This window comes from Parasteatoda tepidariorum, chromosome 1, assembly GCF_982258835.1.
Source record: "Parasteatoda tepidariorum strain Cologne lab strain chromosome 1, Ptep-v5.0, whole genome shotgun sequence".
Taxonomy (NCBI): domain Eukaryota; kingdom Metazoa; phylum Arthropoda; class Arachnida; order Araneae; family Theridiidae; genus Parasteatoda; species Parasteatoda tepidariorum.
The window spans coordinates 5524123-5542955 of NC_141755.1; the positions used below are offsets into that span (position 1 = coordinate 5524123).

Below are 18833 nucleotides of genomic sequence, written 5' to 3' on the forward strand. Positions count from 1 at the left end.
AGTTTTGATAATGCTGAAGGTTTATATATTTTAAGGCATTTAGTCGAAATACAGTTTCGTGATTCTCGCATTATGATATGATCGTAAGCAATGCTTCTTATCAAAAATGACTTACTTAAGCATGCTGTTGAAAATTTGAGATGGTTCTTCTGATAGATATCTTTAAATTATTGCTGGTATTTGAAATAATGATATTTAAAGAGTCACGAGAATGTTTTTGAACCGTCCGTTGTATTTTGAATGAAAATGTCGTTTTTAATGAAGAGGTATTCTGGATTACGATTATTCTAGACATGAGAATTATGATTATGAGTATTATTACTAGATTATGAGTATTCTAGAGATGAAATTTACAATTTTATTCTATTTTCGTTGCTAGAGAGACTGTTGTCAGCTGCTCTGTTTACTATTAATATCAGTTATGACTGCTTCATGAATCTGGCATTAGGTGCGTATGCAACTTTTGTTTTTTGCCCAGAAGCAACTTTTTTTAATAAGAAAAGAAAAGTAAATTTGATTATTTGTGCACAGTTATAGCTGGTTCTTGAAATAAAAATATTTAGATGTTGTTTCGTTTAAAAACATTGTGATTTGATTAAAGTCGGAATTTTTAATTAAAATTTCTACATGGAATTCGAGATTTAGTTATAATAATTCGTAAATGCGTATTATATACACTTCCCTTCAATAATGGAAGATGCTTTCATTATTGTGGGGTAGTTTATAGATTTTTTCAAGAAATCGCTATTAACTTGAACTGTTTATAAAGGAAGAAACAATTCTATATTAACTCCTTTTTTCATATCTCTCAAGAAATACTCAAAGAATTATTTTATAACTTTAGAGGTGTTTAAGTCATGCAACTTTTCACGCTTACCAATAAAGTTTAAAGCTTTCAGAGGTTTGAAACACAGGCAATAAAGTGCGAATGATAGTTTTCGAACACTCTTTGCCAAAAAACATAGTTATAATAATTCGTAAATGCGTATTATATACACTTCCCTTCAATAATGGAAGATGCTTTCATTATTGTGGGGTAGTTTATAGATTTTTTCAAGAAATCGCTATTAACTTGAACTGTTTATAAAGGAAGAAACAATTCTATATTAACTCCTTTTTTCATATCTCTCAAGAAATACTCAAAGAATTATTTTATAACTTTAGAGGTGTTTAAGTCATGCAACTTTTCACGCTTACCAATAAAGTTTAAAGCTTTCAGAGGTTTGAAACACAGGCAATAAAGTGCGAATGATAGTTTTCGAACACTCTTTGCCAAAAAACATAGTTATAATAATTCGTAAATGCGTATTATATACACTTCCCTTCAATAATGGAAGATGCTTTCATTATTGTGGGGTAGTTTATAGATTTTTTCAAGAAATCGCTATTAACTTGAACTGTTTATAAAGGAAGAAACAATTCTATATTAACTCCTTTTTTCATATCTCTCAAGAAATACTCAAAGAATTATTTTATAACTTTAGAGGTGTTTAAGTCATGCAACTTTTCACGCTTACCAATAAAGTTTAAAGCTTTCAGAGGTTTGAAACACAGGCAATAAAGTGCGAATGATAGTTTTCGAACACTCTTTGCCAAAAAACATAGTTATAATAATTCGTAAATGCGTATTATATACACTTCCCTTCAATAATGGAAGATGCTTTCATTATTGTGGGGTAGTTTATAGATTTTTTCAAGAAATCGCTATTAACTTGAACTGTTTATAAAGGAAGAAACAATTCTATATTAACTCCTTTTTTCATATCTCTCAAGAAATACTCAAAGAATTATTTTATAACTTTAGAGGTGTTTAAGTCATGCAACTTTTCACGCTTACCAATAAAGTTTAAAGCTTTCAGAGGTTTGAAACACAGGCAATAAAGTGCGAATGATAGTTTTCGAACACTCTTTGCCAAAAAACATAGTTATAATAATTCGTAAATGCGTATTATATACACTTCCCTTCAATAATGGAAGATGCTTTCATTATTGTGGGGTAGTTTATAGATTTTTTCAAGAAATCGCTATTAACTTGAACTGTTTATAAAGGAAGAAACAATTCTATATTAACTCCTTTTTTCATATCTCTCAAGAAATACTCAAAGAATTATTTTATAACTTTAGAGGTGTTTAAGTCATGCAACTTTTCACGCTTACCAATAAAGTTTAAAGCTTTCAGAGGTTTGAAACACAGGCAATAAAGTGCGAATGATAGTTTTCGAACACTCTTTGCCAAAAAACATAGTTATAATAATTCGTAAATGCGTATTATATACACTTCCCTTCAATAATGGAAGATGCTTTCATTATTGTGGGGTAGTTTATAGATTTTTTCAAGAAATCGCTATTAACTTGAACTGTTTATAAAGGAAGAAACAATTCTATATTAACTCCTTTTTTCATATCTCTCAAGAAATACTCAAAGAATTATTTTATAACTTTAGAGGTGTTTAAGTCATGCAACTTTTCACGCTTACCAATAAAGTTTAAAGCTTTCAGAGGTTTGAAACACAGGCAATAAAGTGCGAATGATAGTTTTCGAACACTCTTTGCCAAAAAACATAGTTATAATAATTCGTAAATGCGTATTATATACACTTCCCTTCAATAATGGAAGATGCTTTCATTATTGTGGGGTAGTTTATAGATTTTTTCAAGAAATCGCTATTAACTTGAACTGTTTATAAAGGAAGAAACAATTCTATATTAACTCCTTTTTTCATATCTCTCAAGAAATACTCAAAGAATTATTTTATAACTTTAGAGGTGTTTAAGTCATGCAACTTTTCACGCTTACCAATAAAGTTTAAAGCTTTCAGAGGTTTGAAACACAGGCAATAAAGTGCGAATGATAGTTTTCGAACACTCTTTGCCAAAAAACATAGTTATAATAATTCGTAAATGCGTATTATATACACTTCCCTTCAATAATGGAAGATGCTTTCATTATTGTGGGGTAGTTTATAGATTTTTTCAAGAAATCGCTATTAACTTGAACTGTTTATAAAGGAAGAAACAATTCTATATTAACTCCTTTTTTCATATCTCTCAAGAAATACTCAAAGAATTATTTTATAACTTTAGAGGTGTTTAAGTCATGCAACTTTTCACGCTTACCAATAAAGTTTAAAGCTTTCAGAGGTTTGAAACACAGGCAATAAAGTGCGAATGATAGTTTTCGAACACTCTTTGCCAAAAAACATAGTTATAATAATTCGTAAATGCGTATTATATACACTTCCCTTCAATAATGGAAGATGCTTTCATTATTGTGGGGTAGTTTATAGATTTTTTCAAGAAATCGCTATTAACTTGAACTGTTTATAAAGGAAGAAACAATTCTATATTAACTCCTTTTTTCATATCTCTCAAGAAATACTCAAAGAATTATTTTATAACTTTAGAGGTGTTTAAGTCATGCAACTTTTCACGCTTACCAATAAAGTTTAAAGCTTTCAGAGGTTTGAAACACAGGCAATAAAGTGCGAATGATAGTTTTCGAACACTCTTTGCCAAAAAACATAGTTATAATAATTCGTAAATGCGTATTATATACACTTCCCTTCAATAATGGAAGATGCTTTCATTATTGTGGGGTAGTTTATAGATTTTTTCAAGAAATCGCTATTAACTTGAACTGTTTATAAAGGAAGAAACAATTCTATATTAACTCCTTTTTTCATATCTCTCAAGAAATACTCAAAGAATTATTTTATAACTTTAGAGGTGTTTAAGTCATGCAACTTTTCACGCTTACCAATAAAGTTTAAAGCTTTCAGAGGTTTGAAACACAGGCAATAAAGTGCGAATGATAGTTTTCGAACACTCTTTGCCAAAAAACATAGTTATAATAATTCGTAAATGCGTATTATATACACTTCCCTTCAATAATGGAAGATGCTTTCATTATTGTGGGGTAGTTTATAGATTTTTTCAAGAAATCGCTATTAACTTGAACTGTTTATAAAGGAAGAAACAATTCTATATTAACTCCTTTTTTCATATCTCTCAAGAAATACTCAAAGAATTATTTTATAACTTTAGAGGTGTTTAAGTCATGCAACTTTTCACGCTTACCAATAAAGTTTAAAGCTTTCAGAGGTTTGAAACACAGGCAATAAAGTGCGAATGATAGTTTTCGAACACTCTTTGCCAAAAAACATAGTTATAATAATTCGTAAATGCGTATTATATATACTTCCCTTCAATAATGGAAGATGCTTTCATTATTGTGGGGTAGTTTATAGATTTTTTCAAGAAATCGCTATTAACTTGAACTGTTTATAAAGGAAGAAACAATTCTATATTAACTCCTTTTTTCATATCTCTCAAGAAATACTCAAAGAATTATTTTATAACTTTAGAGGTGTTTAAGTCATGCAACTTTTCACGCTTACCAATAAAGTTTAAAGCTTTCAGAGGTTTGAAACACAGGCAATAAAGTGCGAATGATAGTTTTCGAACACTCTTTGCCAAAAAACATAGTTATAATAATTCGTAAATGCGTATTATATACACTTCCCTTCAATAATGGAAGATGCTTTCATTATTGTGGGGTAGTTTATAGATTTTTTCAAGAAATCGCTATTAACTTGAACTGTTTATAAAGGAAGAAACAATTCTATATTAACTCCTTTTTTCATATCTCTCAAGAAATACTCAAAGAATTATTTTATAACTTTAGAGGTGTTTAAGTCATGCAACTTTTCACGCTTACCAATAAAGTTTAAAGCTTTCAGAGGTTTGAAAGACAGGCAATAAAGTGCGAATGATAGTTTTCGAACACCCTTTGCAAAAAAACATAGAAATAAGTTGCTAGCTTGTTACTTTCGCTATTATACGCGATAATTGCACAAAATTTCGTAAACCTAGCAGAAATATTCATGGAGATATGAACATTTTTATAAAAAGACCGACTTTTTTTTGCCTCAAGTATCCTTACTATAACTTTAAAAATATTCAATAAAATTCAACAAAATTTTTGTTCAATAAAAATAAATGAAATTTGAATGTAAAACACTAAAAGTTTGTTTCCTCTTTTATAATTTTGCCATGAATTACGTTTCGTAACTTACGAAAAAAGATTTATTTGAATATTCTGAAAATTTAAAAAGCTTCTAGCAATTTTTTACGATTATGAATTACGTTTTGCAACTTGCGAAAAGAGACCTATTTGAATATCCTGAAAAATTGAAAAAGCTTCTAGCGATTTAAGTAGCTTTTGCACTCTTTTAAAGAAGTTCCAAATGATATGGGTTTTTCAAAACATTTCATATTGTTTCACGAAACAAAATCTAACAATAAATGATAAGATCCTACAATGATTGTCTAGACTACGAAATTTGATAGTACAAGGAAAGAAAACAATTGAAATAAAGCATACTTTAATAGGGTATGGTCCTCTATAATGCCGGCGTCATTTTTAATATAAATCTTGTTTAATTATATATATATTTATATATATTTATATATATTTATATATATATATGTATACATATATGGTGAAAGTCACGAAATATAGATTCTATCGAGGTGACGTGTATCTGGTGAAATTCACTCACCACTCAACCATGGCCTCGCCTCATTTTCAAAGTTCCAGCTTTCAAAGGCCATGGAAAAAGCCACGACATTTTGATACCATTATTTTAAATGACGTGGGCGGCGCTTGAGATGGTACCTCCATTTTAAACTTTCACACCGATACCAAAAAGAGGACTGTTTTAACGTGTATCTTCCAGCGTATATTAGTCGGCGACCCATATCGAACTCACTACTCCTAAAGATCAGTGGAATGAGTGACGTTTTTACGTTTTTTTCTGCGTTTCTACGACGTTACTACACTACGTTTTTACATGTGTGCCCCCTATAGGAGGCAAATCACACGAGGAATAGAAACATTTTTAAACAAATTGTTTCTATATATGAAAAAAAAAAAAAACTTTGTCAAATGGGGCATAAACGTCACTATAGTATCAATGAACTGAGAAAAGCACTATTGTTATATTCCGTCGAGCATAAAAGCAAAGTAATGTCGATTGCTTGCTTATACGGTAGGTTTAACACTGTAAACGGGCTGTTGAACGCTTAGCATCCTCCACTCATCCTTGCCACCCACAAGGACACGGTCACGGTTGCGTGACTGACTGACTTTAAGTGGTCGCAAATTACAAAATACTCGAGGTGTCGTCGTTCTCTACGACCCATTATTGCTTCACGCTTTCATTCTTTATTTTTGTTCGATGGGTCGAAAATCATCCCATTATTTATTCATGAAAAGGGGAGATCGGCAGAAATAAGTAAATAGAGATTACGGGTGTCTCTGAAGCATCTAAATAAATGTAAGATAAAAAAATGTGTATAAAAAGAATGAAAATTAGATATTTAAATTTGAAATTCGGAGGTTTCAAAGCTTAAGTTTGTTTACCACTAAAGTCTATGTATAGTCTATAAGACATGGTAAAGGCTTAAAAATGTTTATTAAGCATTAGTTTTAAGCATATTAGCATACATTTATTCTAAAGCTATTCATTTGAATATTTTAGATATAATGCAGCTTGACTGATGAATATTACCTCCACATTTATTATTCATATCAGCTTTACTGTTGAATAATATTAAAGAAAAAGCTGCGGTTACTTTTAAATTTGGAGCAAGAAAATATTTTAATAATGACAGTTTAGACCTTTCATATATATTATCTCAGTATGTTTTGGAAAAAATTTCGATCCTTTGTCAGAATAATCGCCTCGTAAGTAACATTTGATGTAAATATGATATAAGTAACATATGAATAACTGCCTCGTAAGTAACATATGATATTGGTGATTTAAGGTTTGACTTTTGAATGAAACAAATAGTTTTCAAATTGCTTGACTTTCAGCAGCACTTCCCAGGAAGGAGAAGGCCACCGCACCGATCAATTCAGCAGTCCGACGTAACGAGCATAAACTGCGCAGTGGGAATTATTAAGAAAGATATCACTTCGTTCTGTCTACTAAAGAATTATATTTCTCGTTTATGGTAAGCAGTGAGTAAGCTTTCTCTTTTTTAAGAGGGGCCGAATATTCCCTTTGATATGTAGCTCATTTTAGTCAGCGCAATTTTTGAATGGAGATAAATATCTGCCCAGTTTGTGAAAGTTATGATCATGAACTTTTACAGTACCGTTTGCCAAGGATTATTAATGGCTACTTGAATCCAATGATTAAGGTAGTTTTTAGAACACTGTTTTTAGTGAAGTATCTAGCTCTCTGTACTACAGCAAGGTAGAAAGACTGTAGTAGCTCCGGAGAAATCTGTGTGGTTTTGATGAGTTAGTTACCTTCAAAGGAGTTTATGCTAATATCATTCCTGCTCATTTTACGTAGTTCATATCAACCAGACAGAATTCATTTCTAGAATTAAGTGCAATGAATTTTATACAAATGAATTTCATTTAGCTGTAAATAACATTTAAAATGATTTTTACCAAAATATGTGATGATGCAGTGATAGTTTATTAAGGTTTACTTGGATGAACAACTGTCTTATACTTTTTACTTCCTTATGTCACACATATTTTAATAAAGTCACAAATACTTTTTATTTTCTCAAAACTGTGACTTTTCTTCATATTGACGTTTTGAGCCCTTTTCATAAGAAATATAGATGGCGCTGGTTAAGAAAGGTCAAACTTGACCTTACAGTCATGAATAAATATTGCTAACTCTCAGCAGTTATTAATATAGCATTATTATTTGCAAGAAAGCGCTACTTCATATGATGGCAGAGCCTTTGAAAACCAACCTCCGCAAATCAGTGTTCGTTTCTCTTTATAAATTACTATTTACTTTTTATGATATTTTTATTTCTATTTTTTTTTTCAGAGTGCTAATTTTTTGAAATTTTTTTATCATAAACTATTTTTATTTTCCAAACTGTGACTTTTCTTTATATAGACATATTGAGCCATTTTCATAAGAATCATAGATGGCGCTGGTTAAGAAAGGTCAAACTTGACCTAACAGTCATGAATAAATATTGCTCACTTACAGCAGTCATGATTATACAAGGGTGATTGTGAGCCCAACTCAAAAGTCCTGAGTCATTTCAAAAAATTAATGTCATTATCAATTTAAATCATTGATATTTTTGCAACATGAAATTCTAAATAAATTATATGCAGCATAATTTAAATTAATAATTAAAAGTCTAAATTTACTTTTATCTCTAATCACATTTATTATGCTATCAGAAAAAATATTTGCGAAGGAAAGAGATGCCATGTATAAATTCCAGTTCTAATATTTTTAAATAAAATATACAAGAATTTTAATACATAAATGTGATAGAGGATTTCTTTTAACTTCTGGATCTTGGATTTCTGGAAATTTCCGGATTTTTTCCGGAGCACAATCATTTCTGATTACAGCATTATTATTTGCAAGGAAGAGTTACTTTATAGTTTGTCTACGATAAGAACTCCCCCTCCACAATGTTTGAGGCCGTCTGCTGCTATGGAAACAAGAATAGCGCATTTCAGGGAGGGTAACTTCTCTAAGGCTAACGCAATAACGTTTCCTTTCTCTCACTGACCTGAGCCAAAATCTGTCCTCAACAGTGACCTTGATTGAAATAGTTATAGCTGATTACCATAGTCACCGCCACGGGTCCAGACGAATGGCTAGAGAAGTTCTTACCTTAGACAAACTATAGATGATGGAAGAGCCTTTGAAAACCAGTCTACACAAATCAGTTCATTTTACTTAGTAAATGTCTATTTATTTTATGTATTTCTGTTCTACTTCATGTACTTATTTCTATTTTTTTCTGGATGCTCATCAACATTAATTATTATTATTATTATTTGTTAGCCAGACTTTTAATTTCAAACATAAGGGTTTAAAGTGAACTATGCATATTGATAAAATTTTTGCAACAGCAAAATTGAGAAAGAAAACAACTTTCATATTTCATATTGATAAGTGGTTACAAAAGATTTTGACCATTTTAAACATACTTTGACAGGAAGACTAATGATTTTTATTAGCATCCCACCGTTCGTGTGACGGCCCGTCAACCAACTAAATGACGACAATAGTAAATGATAAATTCGATAACAAAAATAAAAAGTAACCTATCTCCCTTTCATTTTAGAAAGCCGGACCGTTTAGCATTCTTCTACCTCACACCAAGCGGAACCCCTTTTCCGGCTCGTAGAAAGTGATCGTGCACCCACGCTCTGCTAAGCACGCACTCCCACGCACGAAGAGCACGCGCTCACGACGATGCGATTTGAAAATGACGGCCCGATATTGGCAATAATATTGAAATAAATAAATAAAAAGGTCGAGGAACCTTTTACAGACAAAAAGAAATGCCGAATGAAAAATCATGTTGCGAACAAGTAGCAACAGAAGCAGTTCATTTTCATGATACTGACCGCTTATCATGTTCAATAACTGCTTGTTTGTGAACTCCAAAGATTGATCGCCAAATGGAGCATTCCTCAAAACGATAATTCATGATACCTGCTTCATAATATACTTTTTATAAGTTTGATAAACGATTTAGAAATGCGTCAATTCGATGGTGATTTTTTTTTCCTCCTTTTCTTTTAGTCCTTGTATGGCCGTTTGGAAGGTAAATTGTTGATGATTCTTCTCCAAACCTATTATCAAATATTGAGGATTTGTGTTGGTATTTTAGAGAATGTTTCCGCAGCTGTGAAAATGAAATATTTGGCTATTGTTTTCTTTAACTAAATGATGAATTTTTACTACACAAAAATGCAATCTGTAAACACGAAGTTTGTTGAATTGTTTTGACTGCGTAATTATTTTAAGAATGGATAATTTCTTAAACAGATGGTAGGAGTGGTTTTCGGCTTTTAAAGAGAGCTGATATGAAAATTGTACAAGTTTGTAAATAATACAAACTTGAGAAAAACTAGTTTTTAAACGATGTGATTGAAGGATGCTGGGTTTTACTTCTCAGTACATAAATTTCTTAAAAATTCCAGAATTACTTCATTTTTTTTATGTTATCAAACAACATGAAGCAACTAATTAGTTGATGATGTGCCATTGATTGCAAATGAACTTTTGTCTAAAGTCAAGCAACTTAAAATGAAAAAAAAAAAATGTTTTGCACTGAAAAGCTAAATTAATGGAACAAATGCAATTATTCTACATAAAATATTGCCTTAGTACTTCTGACGCTAATGATGCTTGCAGAACTAATTTTAAAAATGGATACTACAGCTATCATGTTAATTGGTGTTTTTAATAAGTACTGAATATACTAATTAGTATTGAATATATAAAAGGGCTAGAAGTCTATCTTATACATAGTCAAACCAATAATAATGTATATTTTATAGCTAAAGTTGCAGGCACCGTTACGTTAAAAATAGGAATGAGCAGCTAAATTCTTGCTTTAAAAAATGCTGTAAATATTACAATATACTGATGCAAATCTCATAAAGTGCTGTAACTAAATTTGAGTAGCACTCCCTCACTGTTAGAAACAGCTTTGAGAGAAATTGACAAGAGCCTCGTATATCATAGCAAAAACAGCATTTTGTGAAATTACAGCAATACGCCGTATTATTCACAGCACCTACTGAAATATAAATCAGTTGGCTGTATTATTTACGTGCTCAAAACATTTGTAAACTATACAGCTGCTAATATCAGTCGTGGTACCACCAACTTCAAGCTGTGCAGTGTCAATTGGCTATAGAGTTGATAAAACATCTTACAAAGTTCTTGTGTCATTCTAGTTCTTACTATCTAAAGTTTTTACTATCTATTTTGAAGTTCTTTTACTATCAATTCTTAATAATCGAAGAGCATATTGCGTAAAACAGAGTAAAGGGTGTAGAGATAACAAAAGAAATTACTTTTGCTTTTAAAAGCTAACTTAAATAATAAGAATAAAGAAAAACTTGAGGAAAAAATGCCAAGATATGTCACTCGTAAAAATTATGTCAGGCTAAACATAGGTGGTTTGTGATTTTCCTCACCGAGAATAGAAATGCAGATTAGTTTTACTAAAAAGGATTTGCATGAAGGCTCCATGAAACTTCTCTTGTTTCTCGGGTTGTTGGCAAAACTCCAAGGCTATGATAATGAAGACTAATATCATGGCAAAGCCATTGAGGATTGGCGTTCAACATTAGAGATAAAATAAAATATGATTATGCTAATTATAATGAAATCGGAAAACCAGAGAAGAAAGGCTCTATAGCTAAAAATAAGAGTCATGGTGGCTCAGGAGAACGAGCGTTCCCTTTCCAATAAGGTGAAACAGGTTCAAATCCCAACAATGGCTGGTTAATGCGAATTCCGCACTCGGCTTGCACCGACCACAGAGCTGAAACAAAATATCCTCAATGGTAGACGGATCATGTGTTAGAGTCTCCTTGGCAACAGGCTAACCATGGGAGATTTTCGAAGTTTTCCTCTCCTTGTAGCGCAAATGCGGGTTAGTTTCATTAAAAAAGTCCTCCACGAAGGTAAAATTCGCCTAATACTTGATCCAGGAGTTCTCTTGTCTTCTAGATTAGGTTCTAAATTTCAAGACTACGAAGTTGAACATTAGTAGTCTTAAACCCAAAAATTGAGTCGTCTGTGCAGTAACGGTTATGAAGTAAAATATAGTTAAAAATAAAATGTCACCATACCTCAGCATTGGATTTTTCTCTTTTAACCATGGATAGATCTGTTACCTCACAATCTTTGTAGTACATACAAGAATTATAGAAATTTTCAGGGTGAACTGATCTCATCTATTCAAGAAATGGGACAATGAATTTAACAACAACAACAACAAAAATTTTCATATTTTTTAACTATTTGTATTCATCAATCCCAAAGAAATTCTCAAAAATAAATAACTACACTAATTCTGAAACTCGAAAATTAACAGATAATAAGATGCGAATGAAACGAAATGAAGAAAGGGAAAAGATTGTTGGTTGTAAAAAAGGATTATTGGTGGTACAAAGCAAGAGTTTCTAAAATTGCAGACAGCAATAATAATTTTTTATAACGAAAAAAGGAAGTTGTTTGAAAGTTTTCAGTTAAAGGAATTAATACTTATTCTTATAATAGATTGGAAAATAGTGCTAAGTCTGCAGGAAAACTTTAAACTAAAAGGACTTTATTAAAAAGTAAAGAACCTTTAAGAACTTCATCTAAAAGTTGAAAACTTTTTTTAAAAGGTAAAAATATTCATGCAAAAGTAAAGAACATGATCTTTGTTAAAAGTAGTAACAGATAAGGATTGAAAAATAAATAACACATATCAAACAACTTATAAAATATTTAGAATAAATGATCACAAATTAAAAACCTGTGAAAAAACGTAAGATTTTTTAAAATTAAAAATAAATACTTTGGTGATTTGTTAACCAAGATTTCGCATGTTGCGTATTACCTATGTTAGTTTCAAGTGGATAAAGTAACCACATTTTGAAGTTCACGAATTTACTTTTCAATGTTTTTAATCACAAGAAAAAAAATTGGGCATTTTGCAAACAGTGCCGTAGGTACAGTACAGCAGTGCACACTTCAATAAAAAATATTAAAATTCCGAAATTATTAAATTATTAATATTTATTGAAAAACATTATGTATATCAGTACATTTAGACGATATCGCTGCTTACTTATAAGTTTGAAGTATTTTTAAGAAGACTACAGAGCATAATGTTTTGTTACAAAACACAAATCTTACAAAAAAGTAGACTGAAACTTATTTTTTCACCTCGTTAGGATTCAACTTTCTCAGGTACAGCAGAAGCCCAAAACCGACCGAATTTTGATTTTATTATGCATGTTCAATTTAAGATATAATTCTTAAGGGATGTTTTTGAAACACTTTTGTTAGGGCAAATAAAAAAAAGGAAAAACATAGTTTAAGTGCTTTACTCTTGAGGTTAATTTTATACTATGCTGACTATTTTACCATAAAGTGTTGTTTAGGTGCCATAACAGGCAAATACCTTAATTTTTCCTTTTTTAAGAAAAGTATTAAAATTTTAAAAAAATCACTAATTTGGCGATACTTTCCACCAAAGTCAATGGATAACTCTCAATTTTTGCGAACTTTTATGAACCAGCATTTTAGAGTAACTTTTAAAATTTTAAAAATAATTAAACTACAAATGATTTTCTATTTCGCAAAACTGTGGCCCCTCTTCAAGTTGGGTACTTGCAACTCGAGAAGAAATGAGGCGATTATTGCTGACCATGTGATTTAAATCAAATTTAATTGGATACCTGTAAACAGCGCTTGTGTCAAACCAGATTGGTTCTTGAATTCACAAATGCCTCGATTTACCTATGAAGATGTCACTTCCAGGTATCTAATTGACATTTTGAACATTTTCGCAATTGGCAAAGAAGACAATAGCTAAAGAGAAGCAAAATCCAACCAAGTAGTGAGGAATTTGCTAAAAACTCGTAACAGTCTTTGAATAGTAAAAAACTCGTAACAGTTATGCAAAAAGAATATTATTTGTTAAGAAGTGTGATTTCAAGTCACGACAAAACAGCATCAAAAGGCAGCACATCAGCCGAAGTTTTACTCTTTGCTTCAAGTTCTCTTTACCAAAGATATATTACCCTTTTTCCAGATTATGACAGATTCGGTACTAATTTGAGAAATATAAAACACCTGCAGATTGCGTTTAATACGTCGGAAGTGCGAAAAAGAAGAATTTTTTTATCAACAAAACATATTTCTACATTCTTTCTACAATAAATCACCAAATCGGGCCACTAACGGCATAAATTAACCTCTTGCCTCTTCGATGTTCTTATTGGGTAAAAGTTAATCTTTGAAATCAAAATTTTTGCTTCTCTTTCTTGAGAAGTTGTGATTAAAAAAAGAAGCCTTCGGAAGATTAATGTTCTTTGCAATTGAGAAGTATTTCGTCGTGGCTGTTCCGCTTACAAAATACAAGAGGTAAATTAAAATCTATTGATCTTTAGATGTCTGGCATTGCGACATTGGCTAATAGCTGAATTAAGGGCGAGGATTGTATGAAAGAAAAAAAAAAACGATATTAATTACTTTTCTTGGTAAGAAAAAAAAAGTTTTTTATTGAAGTTTTTCTTTGTTCTCATGGTGTTAATGACCGTTCTGTTTAAAAGAAGATGCATTAAATTTTTTTAAGGAACCGTCAAGACTTGCAGTTTTAAGCGATAAAATGAAAGATGAACTTGTATTGAAAGAGGTATAGTTCATACGAATGATTTGTCCAAAAAATTATTCGGTATTGGTTATTATGCATAAAATATACAGAACGCGATTATAGATTGTTATACACTATAATAAATAATAAGAATTGACCTTCTTAAAATAAGTAAATAAATTAATTTATAAATTATATGTATCAAAGATAACCCAAGGATATGATAATCGAGAATTAATTTTTCCTACTTTAAATTTAGTGTAGGAATTTTATTTGAGCGTCTAATTTGCTTTACCGATTATCTATACATAATAATAAACGAGGCTGTGTGTGTGTGTGTGTGTGTGTCTGTAATCACAATATATCGCCCCAGAAGCCTCGCCCGGGCACGAAACTCGGCCCATAATTGTGTTTTGACATAATGAAGAAGTATTTTTTTTCTTTTTCAAAAATTTTGATTAGTTATTTAGTTATCAGTCATTTTGTAAGTCTATGCTTTTCGTCTGCTTTTTCGTCTTCAAAGAGCCATATTCAAAAAACTATTAAAAAATGCATATACTTTTCCCCACTCTTATAAATGTATGCTAATGCGAACCTCACAATTGAAATATTAATTTTCGACTACTTAAACCAATAATATACGAAGGAATTAATAATTTAATTATAAAGTTCGCATTAGTTTACATTTATTAAAGTGGAGAAAAGTTTAACTTTTGTATTAAAAATGTGGCAACATATTCGATACGTAAATAGAACGCTTCGCTTTGATATATTTGTCGCTGTTCATAATTGTTAATAAACTTCAACATCCACGTACTTGCAATTTTGAATTCTAATCAGAAGGAAAACATTCTCACTTGTGTTAGATAAAAAGAAAAAAAAAAAAAGAAAAAAAAACAAAGCTATAATTTTTCACTATATTTATTATTACTGAAAAGAACTATTCAGACGTTAAAACGGTCAAATAGCTAAAATATTTTACCCAAATCCTGATTTAAAAAAAAAAAAAAAAAAAAAAAAAAAATGGGGAAAGATTTTTTTGATTTACATGACAATTACCAAAACTAACAGTTTTCGCGAATTTTTTATGATCCTAAATAAATACAGATATATTATATTTAAAAAATCGCTTATTCCCCCATAAAGCAGCTTTTATTTAAGATTTTGAAGAGTAGTTTTTCAAACCGTCGATAAAGGGGGAATGAATTCGTCCAGTAATATGTGAACCACATTTTGTAGGATGCCACACTAGGAAAAAAAAAAAAAAAACAGCAGATATTAATTAAAATATAGAATCCGTAATGTGTATTTTGCGGGGAGGGTCTCGGAAAGATTTATTACCGCCACTGAAGATTTTTTACGAATTGCAAAGGATAGGAATTTATGATTTATTTTTCTTAATAAATAATTGTCTCCCCACCGACACCCTATAGTCACGACGTTTTTGAATTCTCTCTGAGTCTGTGATTTATAATTTATGCCTTTGTATAGTATTTATTCAATTATAGACTAGCTGACCTTTACAAAATGAAACAATGTATAAATTTACTGAACTTTATTACCTCATTTAAAATTTGCTTTTTTGCTATCATATAAAAGATTTATTCTATGAAAAACTTCTCGCAGCTTATTTATAATTAGTTTGAATTTGTTTTCTAAAGAGGATATTCAGATTTTTTTTGTTTTTGAGTAAACTATTTTTAATTAAATTTAAATTATTTATTTTAGTTGTTTCTTAAAATAATATTTTGATTTTTCACCAATAAAAATTCGTAACATATAAAGTCAAACAAAATTTCTTAGGAAACGTCGGCGTCAGCTTGAAACGAACTCTTACCTCTGATTGGTTAATTTATGAGTTTGACAGCATACGTCATCGAACGCTCAGCTTGAACGACAACTGCCGTCCAAATCAATTGCAGTTGGATTACAACGTGACGTTAACAACAGAAGCAATGGCGGACAACAGCCAACGACAGAGCATTGAAATCAGCCAAGATTTTAATTTTAACATAGCTTCTTTTTCCTCTTCTTCTTCATTTAGCTAAGCTATAATGTGTTTTCCTTGGACAAAGTCATCATTTGTTCTTTAAAGCACTGGTCGACAATCACAAAATCAATACAAATTCCAAATAAATATTTGTTTACGTTATTAACGCATGCGCAATGCAAGATAATGTCTGTGTTGGACCGACAGCTCACGCTGAGTTAACAAAAAGGTATTTTTATGGTGTCAAAATTATATCAACTTAACGCTGACGCTCAGTTAAGACGCTTCTCCTAAGAAACCAGGCCTTGAGCTAACAAACCAGTATTTTGTTGGCGTCAGAGTAACGTCAACTTAATGCTGACGCCCAGATAAGGCGCTTGTCCTTTGAAACCAGGCCTTTAGTTTCTCTTTGAAATATAAATTCCAGTTTCTGAAGAGTTTTATGATTAAAATTTCAGACAAAAACAAAGTGATTCCTGAGATTTGATAATAATTTTAGTAAATTTTGAATATATTTCTCATCAATATCAAATCAAATTAAATTTTTATGTTAATTAATGTTCGGCTCAAAAACAAGTTGTAAAATAAATTCAAAAAAAATAAAGCACAACTTATAATTAAAATATAGTCTTCTCATATGAAACAGTGTTTATATTTCAGATAAATAAACTTCCCATGAGCCACAGTCTTATGAATTACAAGGTAAGTTAATTAATATTACTTATGTTTCAGATAATTAAACAGCATCCAGACTATTTCTGCGCATGCAAAAAAATCTGTATCGAACACCAACCCTATTGAGGAAACCGGGATGGCACATATTCTTACTTTTTTTTTTTTATCGGCGGCTTTGAACTCCGTAGCCCTGTAATTTCGAACCCAATCCAGAAGACAAAGAAACTCCCGGATTAACCACATCCATCTGTTAACCCGACGAAAAGTAGTTTCACTTATGATTCGTCAACCATTAAGGATATTTTGCATCAACACTGTGATCGGTGCGAGCAGGGGTAGAATACGCATCGAACAGTCATGGTAGGGATTGGAACTTGGGTCACCTGATTGGGAAGCGAGTGCTCTATCCCCTGAGCAACCACAGTCTTAAATGTTCGATGACTAGTTTGCATTTCGTTTGTATAAGTAAAGCACTCCCGGTAAAGTATGCTGTTGGCCAGGTGGACAGTATTACACTCCAACCACCACCCTGTACAGATCAGGCAAGCTGGTAGGTATGCATCGGTTTATAGCTGGGTGGGATTCAAGCCGTCACTGTTCATAACTCCCATTGACAGCTCAACGCCTTAAAAGCCCTCTTTCTGCCCTTTTGGATTATTAAATGCTTAATTTGTGTCGTGATTATTATTATTTTTGTACTTGAAAAACTTTTGATGATATTGACGTGTGTCTGGATATGGTTAAAGTCATTGCCCTGGTGAGACAGAGGTACCGAGATAGATCCTTAGAGCTCTACGAGAATGTTAAAATGCATCGATGTAATATAAGTTTTTAGTTATTATATCTGTATCTTCTAGAAGTTTCTAAAATGTTCTAATTCGTTATTTCCTGTTCCGTTACTTATTTCTGTAAAAGATCAGGTGTTTCAAGTCGAAAAGCCAGATGCTTTGTTCCTTGTAAGTTTGAAGGTTCTTAATAAATCTCATTAACTTTCCGAACTGCTTTGGAAGACGTAGCTGCTATAGTGAAGCTACGTGACACTATATTATTAGATAACACAATTCCTTTCAAAAAAGATGGAAGATAAATGGAGGGTCCACTTTATTAGATAAGAAAAAATAGCGCTTGGTAATTTTAAGAACTGCTTTGAGTTTTCCACGAAATTTCATAATAATAAAATGATGCGATTTGGGATTTTGGGTACGTTTTTTCAAAATTACAGGTTCCTCAGTTTTCACATATTTTTAAAATCCAATTTTATTCCAGTTTAAACTGATGTAAACCAATTTGGATGAAGCTATAAATTTCTTTAAACGTTAATTGTATCAAATAAAGATACTTATCAAAAATTTAAAAACAGGCAACTGTATATTATTTAACTGCTTATCAAAAACTGTTAACTGCAGAATTGTATTAGCATAATTTTACCTCAAAAAATTAACGGAGAATCTAAAATATTGCAAGTTTTATATCTTAAATTGTGATTGGATGGTGACCTTGTATTTTACGTGTATCGACAGATACTGCCAAATAGAATAAGTATCCATCATCAGTTTATTTTTGAAAATTAAATAAAATGGATTAGAATCAAAAGGATTATAATTGTCATCCTTCTTAGAATCATCCATTACAAAAAGAATAAAAATGTAGAAACATAATTGAATAATTCTTATTACTTAAAATTACTGAAACGGGACAAAAATAGCTTAGGATTAAAGATTTAAATCGTATGAATGAAAATGGATGAATTATTTCGATTTATATATAGTATTCAATAGCTGATTTTTTTTCAAATTTAATAAAATGCAGTAGATATTATTCTAGAAACTTTAATCTATTCTTGGAATGTTTCTTTAACTAAATGATCTCAGTTTTTAAAAAAAAAAGTCTGACAAATGTTTCCGTTAGCTTTGCCTGTGCTAAAAATTAATGAAAGTGACGCTATCTTTCAAAAATCTCAAGAAAGTTCAAGAGCTACGCGGCAAGG

General features: G+C 31.0%; 1 protein-coding gene across 3 annotated transcripts in view; it reads right to left on the reverse strand.

The window, feature by feature from the left end:
- Nucleotides 1-18833, reverse strand: part of LOC107452006 (transcription factor AP-2-alpha) — a 165964-nt gene that overhangs the window by 120556 nt on the left and 26575 nt on the right. For 2 of the 3 annotated variants that reach the window (XM_087158553.1, XM_087158561.1), the window contains exon 2: nucleotides 11666-11770. The exons of the other annotated variant lie outside the window; for it this stretch is intronic. In XM_087158553.1, coding sequence (XP_087014679.1) covers nucleotides 11666-11770 — 105 coding nt within the window. The remainder of the gene's footprint in view (nucleotides 1-11665; nucleotides 11771-18833) is intronic. 3 annotated transcript variants of the gene reach the window in all.